Source organism: Candoia aspera, chromosome 9, assembly GCF_035149785.1.
Source record: "Candoia aspera isolate rCanAsp1 chromosome 9, rCanAsp1.hap2, whole genome shotgun sequence".
NCBI lineage: Eukaryota > Metazoa > Chordata > Lepidosauria > Squamata > Boidae > Candoia > Candoia aspera.
Genome location: NC_086161.1, coordinates 4,510,574 through 4,533,286, shown reverse-complemented (window position 1 = coordinate 4,533,286; position 22,713 = coordinate 4,510,574). Strand labels below are relative to the sequence as shown.

Below are 22,713 nucleotides of genomic sequence, written 5' to 3'. Positions count from 1 at the left end.
TGAAGGAACAGCAGCGCAGCCGTTTGTAATTGGAGTCCAACCGCTGAGTGAACAAGAGCCCCCCAGAATCTTTTTCACACATACCTTACCCTTATGCCTGCTGGAAGCCTGAATTCCCTGGCTGAGTGGCTGTAATAACCTCCAAGCTTTGAAGACAGCCTTTCATGCTACATTCACAAGTACAGTGGAACAGCTGGGAGATACCAATGGAAAACAGCACACCTGCTTGATGCCACTCCTCTGAGAAACATCCTGACTGCAATCTGCGCTGAATCCTGGTGCTTATCTCACAGATCTGGGCCTGCCAACCTGGGCTAGAGAAGTGAACCGATACACCTCTAAAAACCAAATCTCAACCGATGAACCCAAATGAAACACCCCATCAGGAAGTCCCTTGGTTGTGTACGTGGGGCGGATGTGCACTCTGGAGCGGGGCCTGCTGGAGCAGAGAGGCTACTTGGTTTTGGAGTCCACGAAGATTTTATCTCCATCCCGAATGCCGTAAGAATGCAGTGCCCTCGTGTTGTACTTCATCTCTTCGGGGCCAAAAGGGGCTTCGTGATCAAAGTAGGTGACAAGCATGTTGCTGGTTGGCAGCTGGACCACCGTTTTCAATTGTTTCTTTAGTTCCGCCACCGTCTGATCCAAGCGGATGGTCATCTCTTCCACCTGATCTTTGAAGTGAACTTCGACTTTGGCACTACTCTGAGGCCTCAGGTCGACCACAGCCAGCTTCTCCAGCTTCCCGTATTTTGTCACTAGTTCATGATACCTATGAAAACAGGGTGGGGAGACAGAAGAAAAAGTTGCTCAATGCCCACCTTATTAAAATATCTGTATCTGGCGTTTGGGGCAAACCTTTTAATGCCAACAAGCAATGTCATATATAACTGGAAAAAAATTGAGAAACTCAACCCTTTTAGGACTTTTTGGCAACTGGAATGTCAGGTTTGCTCTTTTTGGGTTGCACGAGCTAAGACCCAAAATGCTCCTGAAAGCAAATTGTATTTACTTGCAGCCAGAAAATTAACAGCAAAGGGGCTGAATGCACCACTTGTGTGCAGTTTCAGGACCCAGGCACAACTGTAGAAAACACAGTGATCAGCCATTATCAACTAAAAAGGGGCTTGTTAGAGATTAAAGTGAGAGGAGGTTTGCTTCAAGCATCATGGATCCACACCACTTTGAGTTTTTGAAGAATTCTGCATTGGGCATTACCATCAACTGAAGGCCAATGGCCTGTGCTCTCTACTTCTGGCCCCCAATGTTTTGACTCAGGACACAGCACCATCTGCACTTCCCCAAACTTGCCAGAGGTGTCAGGCTACAGCTCAATCGGCCAGGATTCTCACTGGAGTGACGCCCCAGGGGAGAGCGAGTCAAACGTGGGCGAATCACATACGTTGAGGGACACTGCCACTGCAATTCCAAATTCTCACAATGGGCATAAACGACTGCTGCCGCTCTGTAATAAACTGCTGCAGAAGTAGTTCTTTATACACGGTCCTGCCCATCCATCCAGCTGAATGCTGCACAGGGTAAGTTCCACTGGCAGGGACTAGGGAAAAAAAAATGGCATGCCTCCCCACCCCCCGTGCCCCAATCTTTCTTCTGCTAGTAGTATTCATTCATTGGCAGAGTCCTGCTGTATTAGCCTGTAGGAACAGAGCCAAGCTGGAATTTTTACAGCTATTAATTGCATAACTTTGGTTCAATTTCTTCCTTTATCCTGCCTACAGCCATGTAGGTATGAATTTCGTTCGTCATGGCATTTGCAAACAGAGAGCAAGACTGAATGAAGGAAAAAAAATGGGGCAGTGCCTGTCTGGATGGCCATGAACCCGTTCAACAAGTTTCTTCACCCTCCCAGAGATAAACACCCTCTTGTTTATGCTCCTGGTTAGCGATTTGTGTCTTTGCTCCTTGCCCCCCCAACTCCCCCTCCTCCCCCGACTTTTCAGGTATCATTAATAATGAGGAAGGAGCATCTCTTCTGCTGGGCTGGGAAAGTGGCAAAAAGTCAACCCAAAGTCCAAGGTAGCTGAAAAGACAAAAACAAAGAGTGGTTAGGAAGAGGTAACATTTCAGAGTCTCTAAGTGATGCCTGTGGCTGAAAGCACCTTTTGTTTTCTTGTTGGCTTGGCCAGAAAACGTGATCGCTGCTGTGTCATTGCTCCTGTCAGAGGATGATGGAGCCCGGCAACTGGGGAGGGAGGCCCCCAGGGGACTCACGTTAAAGGTAAGAATATTCCATCAACAGCGGAGCCTCTGTCTGTCTGCAATATGAGGTGACCGGTGCAGCGCGCTACGGTTTCCCCAGCATCTTGGACAAAACCGGCCTTCACAGAGGCAGAGTGTTTAGAGGACAGGTTGCTGTGCTTGGCCTTGCAATTAACGTGGAGACAAAACTTGGTCCATCTGGGTAACAATGACTCAGGAGATAAGGAAGACACATTTCCTGAACACTGTGGGGGCTGACAGCAGTTAAATCAATAGTGGAAAGGGAAAGGGAGCTTTCCAGACCGGGTTTCCACACCGCTGTTCATTCCGTCACATCTTGCACAATGGGATCCATGGCTTGTCCACCAGAGTTCTAAAAAGGCTTGTTTTTCCGCCACGGTTACTGCAAATTCCGCTTTCGGAAAGGCAGAAATCTCAGTGTAATCGAAGCAAAAGTCCATACTTCCAAGTGTGTTGGAGAAGCCACACCTCTTCTCTCTCCTACTCCCACTTAATGCCACAACTGTACCTTCTCTCCAGGTGAAATTAATGAAGATAAGAAAAGTGCAGAACTACTGGGGCCAGCAAAGCTGTTTTCCTCAACTGGATTGAAAACTGCTGAAATCTATTTTTGTTTTTTTTAAGCTAATTGGTATCCCAAAGTGAGGAAGTTTCCATTTATCAGATTCACATCCTGCCTTCTGCCTGGGAACACAAGCTGGTATGCACGAGGTTGCTCACGTCACCCCCAAAAGCACAATTTTGTTAAACAATGTTGGGTTAAGAGTGAATAATTGGCCCAAAGACGCTCTGTAAATTCTGTGTGGTAACTGGGCCCTGGTTCAGCACGTTACCAATGACTTTATCCAAGCTCCCAAACTGTAGGACTTTTAAGCTCATTTTTCCTGTAGTTGCGTCTGCAAAGCACATATTTTTGACTCCAGATCTAGCAAGAGCATTTAAGCACTTAGAAACAACCCAGAAGTTCTTTTCATCTGTAATCTCTTCCTTGTGCATTTCTATTGCAACTGAAATATGCATGGCAATTTTAAACAGGTTGTAGAGATCTGCCTAATCAATACCTTAAGACACCAGGGTAGCACTTTATCAGTTTGCAAAGTTAGGAAAAAAATTAACTCCTTTTCGGATTATTAGGCTATGATGTTATTAATATCAATATTGTCAAAGGATAATAATTGTTTTGAGGATGGGGTCCTAGAAAGTGACATATAAATCTTGGAAGGGCAGAAAAGAGAAAGAACCTAAGCCTAGAAAGCGGGGAGGAAAGATGGTTGCAATCAGGGCTGGAGAAGAAAAAGGGGAAAGAAACTGCATTATGGGGGGAAAATGTCACAGAATGAATGTCAAGCATCAGCTGAAGATGCAGGATGTGGAACCTGAACCTTGACTCGCTGGGGGCACCGCCTCAGCTCTTCACAGACCCCAGAGATCTCTGAAATGGCACGCTGGTCTGGTGGATGGGAAAGGCAGCCTCCAAGGATGGCCCAAGTCTCTGCAAGACCCCACACAGGCAGGGGCTTTTGGACAAAGGGACCATTGAACAATGTGGGTGGGGGAAGGAAGCCCAGGGTTGTTCAAAGGCTATGAACGGGGGCGGGGGAGTGGGGTGGGGGTGGGGAGACAAAAGGCAATTTTGCCTTCTGCATAAACCTGTTGGGAACCGACAGAAAAAAAAATTGCCGAGGCCAAACCAAACCCAAATCCCAGGAAACTCGATGCTCGGTGTTCAAGATACCGCGTACTTTTTAAGACTCCTCTGCACCAAACTTTTTCTTTCTTTTTCTTTTCTGAAATTGCATGACAATTCATGGTTAAGCTCATTAAAGGGTCCCAATGCATCCTTGAGGAAGGGCAAGTAGGGATCAAACAGCTGAAAATCCAATCAATTTCACATGTGAAGTATTCCATTGTCATGACCCTTTCCCTGTTTGCTTTAGCACCCCCTTCTAATAGTTAACTAAGGGGTACTCCTGCATAGTATTATCCACTCCGTTTTCTCCTTCTACCCTATGTTTCCCTGATATCTGTTTCAGATTGCACTCTTCATGACAGCAAAAGCTTGATGGTACTCTTAATTATTCATTAACAATGTGTTACAAACATCAGTAATAAAATATTCAGCCTTTGTCTGTTATTTACTGTCTTTCATCAGCATGGAATTGCTTACCGATAACTGTAGCTGTTCAAATGGTAATTTAATCATTTGCGCTGCAGTCTCTGCAGCAATCTTGCAAGACGCAGTAAGTCAGTAATATATATGAGACCCACAGTAAAGACAAATGAGATATAGTGAGGCTCTGTAGCTTGCCTAAGATTATCAGGTGAGTGAGTGAGAGGCAATGTTCTGAACTGGGGGCATCTCAATTTATATTCAATCTCTTAAAAACTATGCTGAACAGCCAAAGTCTTTAATTCGTTCCACGAACTTCTGGGGCTTCTCTCACCTGAAAGGGGCTTCTTCTTGTGGAAAGTCCATATAGTAGCGAATGAAAAATCTCTCAGAGTCTTCTCGCTCTCCATCCATTATGACACTTCCATTCAGCTTTGTGATCGATGGTAGCCTGCCACATAAAAGAAGGGAAAATGTTAACATCTGAGCAAGGGAAAAAACAATCCCCAAAATGTAATAGTCAGCAGCAAATATTGTCTTCTCAGGAGATTTCCTCCTGCAGAATCCGACACCCAAAAATATAGCTGTCAGAGAAACTGCATTTTTATAGGCTCCATACAGAGAGGAGTTGTTTTAAAATTGTGCATTACAATTTGATTATAAATATATCAGACAATAGTCTAAATGGCTTCCTTCTCATGGACTTTCCAAGGCATTTTGTAAGATGTTGGTAAGCTTAAGAAAAGGCTGTAGAAGTTTGCTATTTACTGCTTCACCATCCTGCAGTATTTATATATGTGGGTGTCTCTGACTTTCTGTATTTCCTGGGCTTATATGTCACTCCAATCATGCCAGACTCTGAGAATATGAACAGAAAGATGGCTGACCCTCACGTACTGAAAGGACAACCCGATTACAGATGCACATGCTTTAGGCATTTCAAATACTAAAGAAAATAATGAATGTGGAACTGCAGGATATTGGATCAGAGGCTTTTTCTTTCAAATTGGCACAACTAGGACATATCACAGTTCAAACAACTCTCTCCAAACTTCTCAACAGTTAAATTAACACCTGTCATCAGTAGCTTCTGAGATTTCAGTGGGGAGATAACCAGCATATACCCGACTAACGTATTCTCTTTGCAAAACATGAAAAACGTACACCAGACGGGAAGACTGCAAGGGGCACCCACTGGCAGGGTCCTCTCCCTTAGCAAAGATTGACAAAGACCTATCTTAGTTCCAGTCCTTAGCCATGCTGAGACATCTCCCTGCCTGCAAAGCTGTGAAGTGATACATTGAACTGCAAGTCAAATGGCTCATCTGAGATTAGGGCCTTACTGTAGTCTTGTCGATTCTTCCTGATGCCCCAGGCAATCAGTCTAGACTTGGAGATAGAGGGGACCAATTTTATTGCAAACTACCAAGATTTTTTAAATAGGAAATGGTAGATAATAGTTTTAAATAAATTAATAAAGTCTGTAGTATATCAAATGTTGAAAATACCAATTTGGCATGTCTGGGAAAAAAGCAAAAAATGGGCACAAAGGTTCAACAGCCTCCAACTACGACAGATCGATGACCTTTCCAATGCTGTTACTAGTAGTCCTTTAAAATAAGGCTATTCAGAAGGTGGCCTGTCAGTCCATTGACACTTATATATTATGTGGAACAATTTTAATTCCAACATAGTTTTTTCTCCCTTTTCTTCTTGATTCACTTACAAAGCTGTGAAGTTACCAGGAGTCCAATACCTTCCTTCTCTGAGTACCTTAGACTTAAGTCACCCAATTTTTAATTGTATTAAGGCTGGATCTACAACAAAAATCTCCAGACCTGGCTATTACCAGCTTCCTTCGCTCCTCATTGGTGTACGGCTGAAGGAGAGGAATGCCCAGCAACCTCACTTCCTCAAGCTTGGGGAAAGAATTCAGTTTGTCAACATCTTCCCAGGAATGCAGACCTGCTTTAAAGAAAGGAAATGCTCAAGCAAGGAAAGCAGACAAGAAAAAGATACAACGTATTATAGGTCAAAGTTGTCCTCGTGTGAGAATTATTCGCAGGCTGAAACTAGATGAGGAACAGAACAAAAAACAAATGGCTCAGACTGTAGGCAAACACACATTTTCCAATGTTTCTCAGATGTAACAGAAAAATTACTGTATCAGGGAATGATATTTTAACACAGATTTCTCCCTGCCGTATCTTATACTTACATGTAAATTTGATTTTTAAAATGTCAGCCTTTAATAGTTAAGATTTTGGGGAGTTGTTCAATTACTTTCACCCTCTGAAAATATCATTTCATTCCCACCTTTGCTGCTCCAATGAAGCTGGTGATTAATTACAGAAAAAGTCTGATATATTTTGGTAGAAACACAGCAAAAACTTATCTACATAAACTGGATTGGATTTCCCATCATCCCTGGGAAGTAAGGGCTTTGGCTTATGGTATATTCTCGTATTCCTGGTGGTAAAAATGTGGTAAGTTAAATAAAGCAGTCAAACTCTGTTATTATCATCCAGTGGAGTCATAGTACTTTACAATCCAAATATCTGGAAGCAATTGGATGGAGTTATTCTTAAGGAATAATGATATATTTTTTCCCAGAGAGAAGCACGGAGCTCTTGAGCGACGGAGCAACAAGCTTCAGGTGGTCCACCCCCATTTCTCTAAAAGCTTATACCTGGCCAATGATCTTTCTCATCTCTAAGTCTATGACAGTAAACAACCTGGAGCAAGTCAATGGTTAATTTGATTACACTTCACTGGACAGTATCATGCTTTAGGAAAATGTAAAGGAAGATGTCGAAAAACATTGGCCTGCTCAAGGAAAGTGGTGAAGTTTAATACAGGCATGAGCAATAGAAGAAGTGTAAATCTTCAGGAGAGCTCAGCTCCTTGCCAACTCTCTTGTCCTCAGGTGCCCATTCACGGCATGCACATTGATGAGGGAACTTCGGCAAGAAGTCTTAAAGCCTCGCTGAAAGTTAACGCCATGAGAGGGTTGCTGAAAACTGTACACCGTGCAGCGTGATGAAAACGATTAATAAAGTTGTCTTTTTCGTAATACTAGATTCTTGGGTCATACAGGATCGAATGGCTGAGGGATTCTCCATGAAGCAAAGAAAGCATTACAGAGCAGATGGCAACTATGGGAATCACAATTTTAAGTACACACACACACACACACGCACACACACTGAAGGCTACCCATTTGGATGGCTTTTGATGGAGATGAGGCAAAATTCTCAAGATAAGATGATGCATGGCTCCTATTCCTGCCGGCCACAACTCATCTCCATTCTGGAGGAAGTGTGCCTCTTCATACCAAGAGCCAGAAAACGCAAGCAGAAGGATGCTTCTGTGGGCTTTCCAGGCATCCACGTGAGCACTTTGGGAACTGATGCCTGGATAACCGAGGCCTTTGGTCTGATCCAACAGGCCTCTTATATTCTTGCGTAATATTGCATTCAAGGCCTCACCTGACTTGTGCAGACTGATGGATCGCAAGTTCGGGAATAGCCTTGCCAGGGAATCCTCTGAGTCTTCAATGGCTGACAGATAGTTATTGGCCAGAACCAAAGTATCTAGTGACGGAAACATTATCCCCAGCTTCCGGATTTCAGTCCAGTCTTTGAGATTATTGTCAGTTATGTGGAGCAATTTGAGAGAGTGACAACAAACTGGAGAACAAGACACTGTATTATAGTCGTTAAGGCACAGGAAAAGTTCCTCCAAGCTGCAGGGAGAAAATTACAATTAAAATATGCAGCAACATCTCTATGCAATACAGTTAGGTTGGTTGTAAGAAAAAGGCACACTGATTAGCTTGAAAAGATGGCTACATAAATATGGCTTCCGGTAACAAAGCATCTCCGAACGTTTCCTGCTAGGGAGAAGCTGCTGGAGAAGGCTATTCCCCTTGTACCCCATCTCTGGATTTCTGAAGGCTTCTGCATCTGATTAGTCAGCATGAGCAGAAGGCTGGACTAAATAAGCTTTGGTCTGACATTAAGGAAGACACAGATGCCGAGGTGGACGGAGTCAGTGCCTCTGCCAGACGTCCCAGGCCTTATAAAATATGTAATGAAACCTTTAACTGGAAGTTGTCCTCCTGACTCTGTACACCCTCCACTTAGGCTCAGTCAAAAGCCAGCACGTCCATTAGCAAGCTATTTGATCTGATAACTGAAGAGCAGAACAGCAGAGCATAGGCTGCCCTGTTGGCACTATCTGTTAATTTGATAGATGAATTTAGAGATAAGTGCACTAAGCAGCTTAGCAGTAGTTTTGCCCAAATGTGGTCTAAAACCTTGGGAATGGGTAGATCTACACAAGCCATAAGTGGCTTTGTAATGTGCTCTGCCTAACGGACGGGGCATATTACAGAACCTGGTTTTCTGCCTGATCTACTACACCGCTAGAATATGGAGTCTAAGACATACTGAGGTTTTCCAGCATACCCACATCCATCATCATGTAGTCAATTCTACCATCGCATTTTATAAAACACGTCAGGTCAGGCTAAAGCTGGAGGTTATGGTGAAAGTGTGTAGCTGCTGAAACTTTGGGGTCTTCAAATTAACTAACACTAAAATCTTGATTCTTCGGATCTTAGTTGCAATGGACGGAACTTTACTTCAAATTTTCAGTCTGGGCAATTTATGTAATTTACATCATTTGTGACAATTTATGGCATTGATGTCAATTACGCAAGCGGAGGTTAACTCACATAAATGACATAGACTACGTCAAATTAATTTTAATGGATATTCAGAAGTAACGGAGAACACTTTCCCCAAACAGCCCATTAAACTGAGACTTTACTCTGTTAGTCAAAATATAATCTTAAATCAGCATCCCACACTGACATATTTCAGTTACTATAAGGTAGTACAACTAAATAATGGAGATTGAACCTCTTGGAACACAAGTGACTTGTAAATACAGTAACAATAAGACAGGAAGTTGCCATAACAACTATGACAGATTTGGAAATTACCACTTTTTGTTAAAATCATGATCAGGCAATCAGAAAGGAAGCCCCTTCACCTCCTTCTTTTAGGCTAAAATAACAAATCTTGGTAGCCAAATAGGCTAGTAAAACCTTGCCACTAGCTTTTGTAGAGAGACTTTACTCTTCCATTAACTCGTAGAGTAACAAATGGATGGAAATATAGCCACTAGCATAAAATTAAGACAGGGACACATACAGACGCACATGGAAACAAACAAACAAGACAGGGAATCAAACAGCATCAACTGGAATATAGCAGTGAAAGCTAAACTAAATCAGCGTAATGAACTCTAGGCTGGGCTTCCTTTGGAGAGAATTTGAATCTGTCAGCTGGTGCAAAATGTAGCCACTCAGTAGCATTCAAACAGTCGAAACAGACAACACATTTTTGAGGGCCGTGTCCAGTACTGGTCTAGAGGAAGAAGGCAGCAATTTGAAGGCCCACTTTTATTTCTGGGAATTTGATTATGTTCTGAGATTAACTGCTGCAGCCCTTCTCCTTAATATCTCTTGTCAGTTAACCCTCCAAAGCCGCCCCTTTTCCTACTCTGTTCCTCTAGGCTTACTCTGGTAATTCTTGCAGTATGGTATGGACTGTTTCCCAGGAAGCTTTGCTATTGTTGAGCACAAGTTTGCGAACACCAGCGAAAGATCCAGCACACCTCCTCTCTAAAACTGACAAATTCAGAGGATTGGAACTCAGGTTCAGAAACTCCAAGTGGGGGACATTTGACACAATTTTACTGACCTGGGAGAGGAAGGAAGAAGAAAAAAAACGGTTATCAGGCAGTAATCAGATCTCAAATAATATTAAAAAAAACAAAAACCTTTCCAGTGAACTTCACTGAGTTGAAGAATGACAGGGATTCTAACAGCATTCAAGATAGTTATCTGTAATTAATACTGTAGCTATTTGCTGATTTAGATTGATTGGTTCAATGCTTGTTCCCCTTAATGGTTCAGTTAATTGCACCCTTAAAAAGACTTGATGAGGAAAAAAAAGGCAGATACCTGGCAGGCTTCTAAAGAAAAGAATGGCAACTATAGAAAAGAAATAAATTACAGGAGCCAACGTTTTGTCAAAGGACTATTTTATCCAGGGCTACCCAACTTTTCTGCAATCTTTTCTGCACCAAATACCATTTCAGCAAAGAATTTTGATTCCCCAAATTGATTGTTTGAGTTTTCCCCCCTGCGAACAGGTTTCTAATTCTTTCATCATTTGAGAGTGAAAAATGCATGGTGGGTCAGTGGTCACAAGGCAATGGGTCATCTCGTCTTTTTTTGCTTCTTATTGTAATCAGAAACCTTGCCGCAGTGCTCGTGTACAGGCAACATGGAGGAAAACACATACACAAACCGCTGGAGAACATGTAGAACAATCACTGCAAAATTTTGAGCAAGCGTGAATCCATTTTTTGAAGACGCGTGGGCTAAAAGAGGGGTAACAATTAATAAGGTTCATTGGGATCTATTAGAATTCTAGGCTGCAAAAGTCTTACAGCTCTTCCTGACCATATAACCAATTTTATTGCCTTCCATAAGAATTAAGAGAACCAAGGAGTTCCTTAACAATTAGGACTTTAAATTTATTTGTTAAAGTTTCATTCCACCTTTCTTCCAAAACATCAAGGTAGGTTACACGGGGATCTCACTTCCTTTTATGCCCTCAAGGAGCACTGGGTAAGGCAAGCTGGGCTGAGAGAGTATAACTAGCCCAGGTCATCCAGCAAGCTTTTACGAGGAGGATACCCTTGAAACTAGGTCCCCCTGGCCCAGTCCAACCCTCTTTCTAATGCAGGTATGGACACAATGACAGGCGAAAACACGGCAGCGAAACAGAGGATGGATGTCTTCTTCCCTCCCACTCTTGGATGGTAGCTGAGATTATGAAACCTTAGAAGCCATGGCTAAAGGCAACAAGTGGATGTTGGGAGCTCCAAAGGGAATCTTCAGCTGAGAGATGAAAGAAGAGGTGGCCTGCTGAAAGGAGAAAGCTTGAGCTTTGGGGAGGAGGGGAAAGTACTAAGCCTTCCAGATAATGAGTCCTTGGATGACCCCAGGCAAGTACATTTGCTCTGATATTTCCAGATGCACACGTGAATTCATCTGGAACAGCCAACTCTACCTGCAGCAAAGACAGCTGTTCTTGTAACTACTCAGAATAAAGTTCACATAAGCTACTTTACCTCGTGCCAGTCTTCTAGTTTATTGTCAGAAAGATCCAGTTCAGATACATGAGCACAGAAGGCAGCTATCTCGTTCTCATCTCCTGCACAGGTGATTCCACAGCTGTTCAGTACCAGCACACTTGGCAGGTTGAGACGGTCTGAAAAAGCAGAACCGACAGGATGCTTTTCTGAAGGAATGTCTCATTTTTGCCAGAGCAAAGTATCACTTGTCCATCCAAGCAAAAACTGATCCAGATTATATGAAAAATTGCCTTATAAAAATGGGATCCTGTTTATGCTGTCTGATGAACTCTACGTGATATGGCTGTTTTTAAAATATAACATTTTATTAATATGCAGCCTGTGACATTTTATTAGTATGCAGCCTGTGATGCCCTTTGCTGGATGAAAATGAAAAGTGACTCTTAAATACATAAACCTTGTAAATTAGAATGTCCTAAAAACTTATTAACATGATTATTTGGTGCAGGATGACTGTATCAGAAGGTGACTGTACAGTAAACTGCCCCTATGCATGCGACTGAACGAATAAACAAAAATGCATCCTTCTCTCCTCTAGGCTCAACTTTTGCACTAGATGGACACCAATCAATGTCCTTGAGCCCATTTCAGAGTCTATGATCATAGACTCTAATGATATTTCCAGTAGGTCCTTCAGAAGAAATATTGATGTTTCGGAAATTAGGGCCACCAAATTACTCTGGAAAAAATTACCAACATCTAACAAAATATTCTTCTTAATAACTTTGAAGACAATACGAAAGACGTAAGCATGTAGAAAGATCTTACCTCTCCATATAATTGTGCTTTCCTGGGAAAATTTATATTTATTTATTTATTGCATTTTATAATAATTGTAATGTATCTGGTTTTTTATGAGATTTTAACGTTTATGACGATAGTTTGATTTTATTGTAAACCGCCCAGAGTCCCTCTTTTGGGGGGGATGGGCGGTAATTAAATTTGAATAATAAATAAATAAATAAATAAATAAATAAATAAAATAAAATAAAATTGCAAAGATCATCAGCATAAAGGAAAATGGTAACTTGGCCGTTTTAATTTGGGGAGCGGCTAATTAGAAAAGGGTGATGAAGATGTGCACACTGAACAAGGGAGCAGCGGTATGCTGTGGCATATACTGTTGTGTTTTGCTGGATATAAGCATTTTAATAAAAACATAACCTTGTCTCAGGGCCAAGATAGCTTTTCCATCATTTTGAGGTACTTGGAGACATTAGAAGAATAACCAGAAAACTTTTTGTTAAGGTGACTCTGTAAAGGTTAATTCTGAGTGACATACAGTACATTTTGTCCCTGACTGACTCAACTTATTTTTGTTCTTTTCTGTCAAATTCAGTTACTGTCAATTCCACCCAAATAACCTGCTTGTATTTCCTCTGTGGGGATGTGTGTGATACAAATCAATCTGACAGGAATTCAAAATTGGGGTGGGGGGGTGGAGGGAGTGTATGCACAGTCAGCGCAGATAGGAATACTTTGCAGTCAGGAAAGAAACTCAGTTTCCCTGCCATCCCTCACACATAAGAGGGAAACCAAAGAGTAAACATAATACATTTTAATCTTAATGTTCAAGCCCTTCTCTAGGGAAGTCAAAAGAGCACATTTCTGCAAAAAGAAAAATCCAGTCAAAACCTGTACCTTTCATAGGTGAACCCTGAGGTGTGGCTGGGACATGCACGCCCATTCCAGGACCACGGCGATATGGGAAGTTTTCAGGGCTGTATTTTTCACAAAGAACTTGCATGAAACTTCTCCCACTGGGCTGATCCATGGTCCCTTCCAGAAATGCTGTGGTTCAAGCAAGGAAGGATGGTAAATAAATGCCCTCCTTATACTGGCAAACATAAAACATGTTTTTAGACAAAACACCTTCCGTTTCAATTTGGGTAATGTGCTAAATTCACTAAACATTTGGAAAGCCTCACACAGTAAGGATGTGATAAGAAAGCAAATTTACCCACAAATCAAATGGGAAAGAACTGTTCAGAGTGGCCCATGTTGAGATTAAGGCCTAGATATTCAAGCTTGAAATCAGACAGCTGAAGTGTCTACAAGAGGAATAAGGAACCCGTACGAGGCCCTGCAGCATCCGATTTGTGGTCCCTCAGGAAAGGCAGGGACAGATATTTGGGATCCAAATGGGCAAAATTAAGCCTCTGCAATTTAGCTCCTTAAACCATTGCAACCAGTATCAAAATATATGCTGGTAGGGGAAAACTTATACATACCAGTTTCTTCTACCTCATTTTTCTAGTGTGAACAGATGCGGGCATGTTATAAAACATGCAATCTGTAAGTTATGCTGTCTGTGTTGTTCCAATTTGCTTGTATATGTCAGGATTTTACAGATGTGAGTAAAAAAAACAAATTAAGAGACTGAGGAATTAATCAACACCAGAGGTGGGCAGAAGGTAGATCTCTGAGTGATATACAGAAAACACCCAACTGTTCAATTGTAGCAGCAACGAAGTAAACCGTGCTGGACATTAGCATGGAGATTGAGGGGGAAAAGCGCTCAGAATTCTTTAAACCTTATGCAGGAAGCTCTGATTGGTGAATCACTTGATCCTGCAAAAATAAATAGTGCAGAATGTTTCAGATGTTCCCCACTTACACAAGATGGTTATTTGTTAGTCTCAGCATCAGCTCTCTCTGGAGTTACATGTATGAGTTTCAGGGAATCTTCTTAGCGCTTCATTTTTTTTCTCCAGAGGGTAAAGATCACACGTCCATGTAATTTACTGCACAGGAAGGGGAGAAGAGGATGGAAGAAAAGAGAGAATTTAAACAGCATCAGTGAATTGAATAAACAATGCTGTCTAACACTCACATTTTTTCAGGAGTCTAGCAGCACCTTTACTAACTGTTATTAAAAGCATAAGCTTTCGTAAGCTGCGACCCACAAAAGCTTATGCCTCTGAATAAAATCAGTTAGTCAGAAAAAGTGCTGTCAGACTCTTCCAGATTTTTTGCTTTCATAGACCAACATGGCTCTCCTTCTAAAATCTCATTTTTTGGCGAACTAGAATTAGAAAATTTATTGAAAGGAAGGCGATCCATGCCTGCCAGCTAGATCCCCCACAAAGAACCTGCCCAGCCTACATATGTGCATTTGGAGGCTTAGGGCCCCCTCCCTGCTTCACAGTGGCCCCATTTCTTGGAACATTATGTCCTTCAGAGCTACATCTTGTGCTCTGCGTATTTTGCAAGGCAGTGAAGGCCATATTCTTTAATTTGACATTTGGTACATTATTTTTTATGGATTTTGATGAGATTATTGATAGGTTAACATTTTATTTTTATTTATAGTTATTGCTGAGTTTTGGCTTGAAGGGATTGATTTCTATATTTTTAATCTTTCTAATGTGTGGACTTATTGAGCTAGGTAGTGTATAAGCACTGTAAAACAACTAAGTGGTGATGACAGATGGCTGCTTTTCTGATTCAAAAGCAGTATGATACTGAAGATTATTTGATCAGAAGAGGGAGAAAGAACAAGGTAAACTACAGTGAAATATTGTTTTAAGGGATTAATTGGCAGGGAGAGGGCATTTGTTATCCACAAATGTGTTGATGAAACCTAAAGTAAATCATTGTAGTGACTTACATCCTTCACGTGATATCATACTAACCACATCATTTAAGTGATGTTATTACACAAATGATATAAATTGTCCATGGAAATTTACTACATTGTATACAAAGTCAGATGTATCAAAGTCTGGTAAATGAAGGCTTTACTCTATAACCATTTTGCTCCCATCTAATTAGCCATCAAGGAGAAAAGATTTCAATATTAAAATATTGGAATATTGCTTCTTCCCTGGTAAATCATGCAACAATTTACAAAACAGTAATACAACCCTGTGCCTTAAAATCAAAATCAAAAGTGCAATGAGAACATAAAAAGTATTAGTGGGTGGCTTGTGAAAGCCAATGTAAAAGTATGCTGGTCCAATTGAGACCCTCCTAAGCTAGGATATAAAAATGAAGGGCAGTTCCTTTTAGAATCTGGGTTTTGGGAACAGATAATGTTGGGGGTTCTGCTGTTGGACCCTTAAAGTTAAAGGGCCAAATTTTTCCTAGTTTTAAAGCTGATTCTACAATTTGAATATGCTAAAGATGTTGATGACCACACTAAGATTCATGAAACAATTTAATAGATTTTGGATGTTTTTCTGCAGGAAGGTAATCTGCCAGATCTTAAGGTGATGGTTACTGTACACCAGGCCCGCATAACCCATTGAGGGAAAAGGGCCACATCGATAATGTTGAAAATCTTTGTATGCTGCGCAGAAATATCGAAAGTGGTGATCAGCTGTTCTGCGACTAGAGCAGCGGTGGAACCATTAGACCTGGTGGTGTGGCAGCTCTAAATTTACTACTTAAAAAAAAAAACATTGGCGAGCTGCACCAGGCTGCTTGGTGGGCGACATGTGGCCCACAGGCTGTATGTTGAGCAGGCCTGCAGTATGCGCAACTTGAAACAAAAAGCTTGTAAAACCAGACTTTCTCAAAAAAGCTAGACATTTAAGGGTTCTGGTCCAAGAGTTTATCTCAGTCCATTCCAGAAATAAATGTCTAAAAAGTCCACAAAGTAAGGTTCATTCCATAGGTGGAAATTTTAACAGTAGGTTCTGAGAATTACAAAGGCATGTTGCATTGATCAATGGATATACCAAAGTGATCGTATTTCAAAACATCAACAGATAACCCTACAACATGAGAACAGAGTAATCTTTGTTCCTTCTGAAGAAGAGCATTTTCAAACCAAAGTCAAAGCCACCTTGCCTTCTGGAAAGCGGAAGAGAAAATGAGGGAGGACTTAGTCTTAGGACTTAGGGGATGGGGAACAGAAATACAAACATCAGTAGAAAGATTCACTGGCCTTTTCCGAAGATCAGCATTATACTACTATCAAGGTTGTCTGAGTATTAACAATCCACCTTCCTCTTCCTGAAGAATCAAGCTTCAGCTAAGAAAACCAAAACATCCCCAAACAGATTGCAACTCGAATTTTTAAAAAATGCCTGTTGTTAAACGCAGATGAGGTATCTGCTACCTATAAAAACCATTAATTTTTAGGAAAGTTTTAAGATGTGACCCTTTGACAACACATGCCACAAATATAGTAAAACAAATTTTCTATTTTACTAAAATACATGCTATTGGTAGTTCTTTGGTCTTTTTTATTAAGTTACCATACACCTTCTGAGACAGTTAAAAGCCACTGAAAATAATTTCAAATATATTACACAAGGTGATGAAGAAAGTCAATAGCATTTAGAAAATACATCAAGCCCCTAACAATATTAATGCTGGAATAGGAATGCTGTGATGATCAGGACATGGATTAAGTACAGTATCCACATATTTGGGGTCCTATAAAACAACAATGAGTTATAATAGAACTCTATTCACTCTCAGGTGATGTTGTATCTTTAAAACCCGCCTTTTTTCCATTATGAAACTAAAGGAGATCTTAAATTGGGTTTGAGATGGTTTCCCATTGAAGCCCTGACCAGAACTAGGCCTTCAATCTCAGCCTCAATTTCTAAGCCGGAAAACAGGAAGAACATTACTGCTATTAGGAAGATACGCTAAGATGCTGCCACTTGCCTTTAGTTTGAAAATAAATAAAAGCTTTTACCAAGAAACAGATCATACGATCTGGCCAGGTGTTTGCCAATAAATCAATACAGCTAACCGTCACAGAGGACAAGTATACCTACCTCTCTGCAAGTGTCTTTCGCATCTATGTGCTACAAAGGATGAAGGTAATGTGGCAGATGAATCAATGTGACAGGAAAACATTAACAGGAAGTTCAAACCTAAGATGGAGTCGAATATGTATTGCTTGAGATTGCTCATTTCCTGAACTAATTAACCTGCTCTACACTATGAAATAAACAAGGCAAGATCATTCTTGGCTATGACAACCTGAGAGGTAAGGGCACATTAAACATCATCACAATCCTGTTTACAACCAGGAAAGAATAATTTAGTTAAGGGGAATAAACAGGAAATAGTATTTATTTGTCCAATTTCTGAGAAGATACAAACTTCAGGGACAATTTCAAAACTTCTATCAACAGCTGCTCTGAAGACTCCTGTCACTGTCATAATGTACAGATGAAACTGTCTTTCACCGAGTTACTCTTCAGTAACTCTTCAGTCTAGCCTAATCTGTTTCTACTGTCTTCCTGAGGATTCAGAGTTTTTTCTGGATCCTTTTGTACAGAATCCTGTGTTTCACCAGATATTGTATGCATTACCTAATCAGACTGGCAGTGGACTCCAGAGTCTCTGCTAAGATTCACTTATTACCTCTATTTTTTCTAAACAGAATATAGCAAGGATTCAACATGCAACATTCTTCATGCGAAGCAAAGGGCTGATCAGTGAGCTCAGATCTCTTCACTTTTAAAAAATGACAATGTGGAAAAATTATACCTGACTTTTTTAAATGCTAAAAGCTTGGGTATCATCAAGGTACTGCCCTTCCTGAGAATAGAGGCTGTATACTTCTGAAAACTAGATGCCATATTCTACACATGGAAACAAAACGATGGACCAGGAGGTCCTTGGATGAAGCAACAGGGGACTTATGCTCCTTTTTCTGAAAGAGACTTCTGCAACTCCCCTTGCACTGCTGAAGGTAATATACTAATAATTCACCAAATTAAATAATTATACAAATACATGCTGTCATAGTTAGGCTCTTAGTATTTAATTTTATTTATTCAAGCACATTAATAGCAAACATAATTTGAATGACTGGAGATAGAATGGGAATGACAGTCATGTGATTCATTACTAGAAATACAGAAAAACATGCATTTAAGGGATTATTACTGTCTAACGGATGGAATACTGCAGGTTTTTTTGATAAGGTAAGCTATGTATTATAGTGTTTTTGAAAACCTAGATGATCTTGCTTCAGACTGGAGGGGCCAAAGGCAACAGCACCTGATCTTCTGACTGTCACCACATGGCAGCCTCAGTCTGTCCTCAAAAAAAAAAAAAAAAAGAGGCAACAATATTAGTATTTTATCTGAAAAATCTATAGAAAAGTATTACTTTAATAAGCTGTCTCCTAGACACTTAGAAGGCCTACAGAGGTTTAAGAAAACAAATAAGAAATTCAACAGCTGAGTACCTAAATAGGTATAAATCAGGTTGTGATAATATTTTGAAACACCACCTCTATAGGGTTTAAATTAAGTTTTCTTCTGCAACCATAACCAACAATTGGAAGCTGTGATGCGTTTGAAAATGCAAGTGAAGCAGGCAACTCAGGCCACAGCTGTTTCTCATCCTCTGCAGCCCTGGGATCTGGCAGCCTCTTTAAAGCAACATTATTATTATTATTATTATTATTATTATTATTATTATTATTATTATTATTATTATTTTCTGGTTACAGTATTGTTTTTCACATGCTGCTGCGATGCCGAGGTCTCTTCCCACCAGCACCCTAGGTGGAGAAACAGCCTCCGCGGGACTCTGCTGGGTGCAGACCGGCCCTTTGCTTTATCATTGTTATTACTATTATTTACTGGGGCAGGCACCAGCCAGCTGCCTGCAGGAGTCCTGATGCGGGGCAGGGAAGTCACCAGTCACTGTAAAGCCATCTGCGCCTGGAGGGGCCGGTCTGCTCCTCAGGCCCGGGTGGCCCCTTGCTCCCATCGGGGGTCCGCTACTCACTTCCCTAGCAAGCCAACGGCAGCCCAGGCGGGCAGCATCTCTCTCCACCACCACCACCACCAGGCTTGCCCCCGGCACTTTGGAGAGAGGCGGCTTCCCGAGGCGTCCTCTTGAGAGCCGCCGTTTGCCTGGGCACATCCGGGGGAGGAGAGGGGCCAAACGGCCCCCGCTCCCAGCCCACGGTTTCCAACAAGGGGCAGCAGAGGCCCCCTCCTCAGGAGCGGCCCAGCCTCCCCTCCTCGGTGGCTTGTCTGCAGAGCTGGGACGCTCGAGCTAGACTGCTGCTGCACGGGGAGGCTCCACCTGGGCCGCAGCATCTCTCGCCCCCCCGCCACTGGCCCTCCCCTGCCCGCCTCTCAGCGCCAGGCCAGCCTGAGGCAGGCGGCGGGGTGGGGATGCCTCTCAGCCCGTCCGGGCCTCCGTTCGCCCTCCTTTCTCTCCTCCCCAGTCCCCTCCTCACCGGGCCCCACCGCTTCACGCGCCCAGTCCGGCGGCCGCGTCCTGCATTGACCCGGAAACAGCTCGCTCGGGATGGGAAGGAAGGAGCCGGCGAGCGAGCGACCGGAGGGGAGGAGGGAGGCCGAGGAATAAAACCAAACATCACGTGACTTCCCTAGCCTGGCCGCTCACGTGAGAGGCGGGAGCGGCGCGCGGTTGCCGGGGAGACCGCGGCGGCGCCGGGACGGGCTGCCGAGCGTCTGTGAGAGGCGCGCATGCGCCAGGCGGGTGGGGGGGTCGCCCTCCAACAGGCCTCGCGCGAAGCAACGGCTTTTCCCGCCTCCTTCCGTTTGAAAATCTGCCCCCCCGCGACGCTCTCGGGGCGGGGGGGGTAACGGTCGCTTCAGTTGAGGCGCTTTCTAGAGGGGCCTTTCAGGCCCCGCCTCCTGCTCAGCCGGGGCTTGTTTAAACCATGGTTTGTTGGACCGGCCGTGGGATCCCTGGTGAACCCCAAACCTGGCTGTCCGGCTGGCCTCACGGGTCATGCTGAGAAGCTCAACAACATCTGCCGTGGCTGTCCCCGCTCCGGGTGCTGAACCTGGTTCCTGAATTAAATCTGTGCTCAGTTGGGGTTGCGCCATGTTGAATCCTTCAGTCAATCCAAGAGGTTGGGGTCCCAAGCATAGTGAGATGGGTGCGTGCAATGCGCCCACACGCACAGGCATAAACCTTTATTTATTTATTTATTTGAATTTATGAGGCACCCAATTTCAATGGACCCTTGATTGAGATGAATGGGTGCATGCGCATGCAATATCCCCTTGTGCATGGGCATAAACCATTGAGAGGATTGGGTGCATGCTCATGCAATACGCCCACAGGCATGGGCATAAACCAGATGAGATTAAAATTAGCCAAATTTAGCATGCTGCCAAAATGCAGCCACTAGATCTTTCACTGATCTGCTTACGCATGATGGCTGTCCCGTATTGTGCCCTTAATGGTCGAGTGCAGAAAGGGGCAGCCTGAGGCCCTCAGAGCCTACCAGTGGTATGTGGATCCCAGTTCGTGTCTAACCACAGTGACTGAAATTCAGCTGTCATTTTGAGGTGGCAAATATACAAAACTGCCTGTCCCATAAGCCCTAAAGTTGGTGTGACATCATTAACAACAAAAACAAAAACTCCTCTCCCAAACCAGGGAGCCTGGATGTTCCCGTGGAGGAAGGGGCACCGTTGCTTGCGTTGGAGCTCAGAATGCAAAGACGTAATAGTGGCATTTGCCCCAGGACATATTTGTGGATGCCCCTTCCTTTTGGGGTCGTTGGGCTTTTCTGCAGACTCACTGCTGGGGCCTAAAATACCAGCTGTGTCTACCTGTATGATGGACCCTGCCTCTTATGGCCTTCATCTTCTCCCAAGTGTAAAGCGCAGCTGTTGCCACCCAGTCTTTGCCCATACATGGCTTCGTGCAATGCAGGAACCTTGCCTGGCATGATTCACATATTGCAGTGCCCGGATCTTGTCCTGCGGGACATCCAGCCACTATCCACCTCCATCCTCCACTTTCCCTTGCTTTTTGCAGCCCAAGCCCCTGTGTAAGAGTTGGTGAGGGGTGCTTATTGCCTTCTAGTTGCGGACAGCCAGTGGCCAGACTGGGTGGGCACAGCCCAGCCCCTGGAGGTATTTTGCCACCCAGACAGATCCCTCAACTCAGAACTGGCTGGCTTTCCAGGCAGAACAGCAGAAGGAATCCTGGATTCCAGCTTCTTTGATCAACACCTACTGACGCTGCTTTGGATAGGAAGATGCACCTCCTGTCTCATTACAAGATAAGTGTAGCAAGGAGACCACCTTGCTTTCCGAACTGGGATTTCACCCATCTTTGAGAAGGTGTCACTGAGAAGTTCTAGTAACTAGCACAGTAATTGTTTTTCTGTGTGCTTACAAGAAGGGGTTGGTGGTTCAACAAACCCAGAGTTTCCTGGGACAACAGGCTCAGTGTTTAATATATCAATAAATATTGGCCGGGCACCTTTCCACCTGCTTAGTCTTCTTTCTGTATGGGTGGTAGATCCCATTTTTGAAATGAACGGGAGATGCTCCTCTTTCCCAGAACTGGCTGTGCCTCCTGATACCTGGAAAACTCTGGGGTGCCACCCAGAGCTCAGGAGCATGGGGACAGGGCTGCATGAGTCTCCTTCCTTAATTGCTCAGGGAGTGCCTATTTTCATGATTACACCAAAATGACTGTTCCTGTTGTCAAGGCTTATTGATGTGTTTCTAGGCAACAGATGCTCCTTAAATGTTCTGCAATTTTACTGTGATAATGGCTTTTCTTTAACCAACCCTGGAGTGAGATGAATTAACTTCAGCCTTCATTACATCTGAGATGCCTTAAACTCTCCCTTCCACCTTAACGTCCCCAGTGCTTCAACATCATTATGTTTGTTTACAATATTTACATTCCATCCCGGTTTTCAGATTCACAGTACCATTGAGAAATAATTCAGATGAGAACAGAAGTGTAAAAGGAAAGTAGCTTGTAATCTTTATCCCACGCCAACATTGTGCTGAAAAAGAATTGTCTTCTGAAATGACATTGGGGTTGGGTGCAGCATGTTCCACAATGCAGGGGCTGTTCCAGAAATAGGCTGCCTTCTGCCCACCTTTGGATGAGCCTTCAAAAGGTCTCTCTCAATGACCAGACCAGACAGGAAAGGACAGCTCACTAATTTATGCCAAGCGGTTCCAACTTAAATCTGTTGTTTTTTGTTTTTAATTGTCTTTTTTTCAAACCTGTTTATAGGAATCTCACCCACTGTATTGGAAAGCATGTTCCATGAAACCATTCCAAATAAAACTTTATGAAAGCACATTATTCAATCCATGCTATGCCTTTTCTTATCTATTATGCTTTTACTCAGAATCATAACCCATACTGTTTTGAGGTTCTGGAGACATCACAGATAATATATT

At 42.8% G+C, this 22,713-nt stretch overlaps 1 protein-coding gene across 2 annotated transcripts; it reads right to left on the bottom strand.

Annotated features, from left to right (window-relative positions):
* TBCEL (tubulin folding cofactor E like) lies at positions 1 to 19,831 on the bottom strand. 2 transcript variants are annotated; one of them, XM_063311360.1, is made up of 10 exons: positions 19,758 to 19,831; positions 14,205 to 14,331; positions 13,552 to 13,638; positions 13,229 to 13,378; positions 11,564 to 11,703; positions 9,941 to 10,122; positions 7,840 to 8,096; positions 6,190 to 6,316; positions 4,686 to 4,802; positions 1 to 772 (listed from the first exon to the last, which is right to left on the bottom strand). In XM_063311360.1, exons 4-10 carry the CDS (start codon positions 13,359 to 13,361, stop codon positions 454 to 456), a joined length of 1,275 nt encoding a protein of 424 aa, XP_063167430.1. In that variant the 5' UTR covers positions 13,362 to 13,378; positions 13,552 to 13,638; positions 14,205 to 14,331; positions 19,758 to 19,831; the 3' UTR covers positions 1 to 453. The 2 variants fall into 2 exon arrangements, with proteins under 2 accessions (XP_063167430.1, XP_063167429.1); XM_063311359.1 differs by lacking the exon at positions 13,552 to 13,638.
* Between the last annotated feature and the right edge of the window lie 2,882 nt (positions 19,832 to 22,713).

What these genes read in the sequence shown, in the direction of transcription:
- TBCEL (XM_063311360.1), bottom strand. Translation starts at nt 13,361, where the DNA reads ATGGATCAGCCCAGTGGGAGAAGTTTCATGCAAGTTCTTTGTGAAAAA. An exon ending in CATCAGTCTGCACAAGTCAG is followed by an intron (nt 6,317 to 7,839) that starts GTGAGGCCTTGA and finishes TCTTTAAAGCAG; the next exon opens with GTCTGCATTCCTGGGAAGAT. An exon ending in CAAGAAGAAGCCCCTTTCAG is followed by an intron (nt 773 to 4,685) that starts GTGAGAGAAGCC and finishes CTGTTTTCATAG; the next exon opens with GTATCATGAACTAGTGACAA.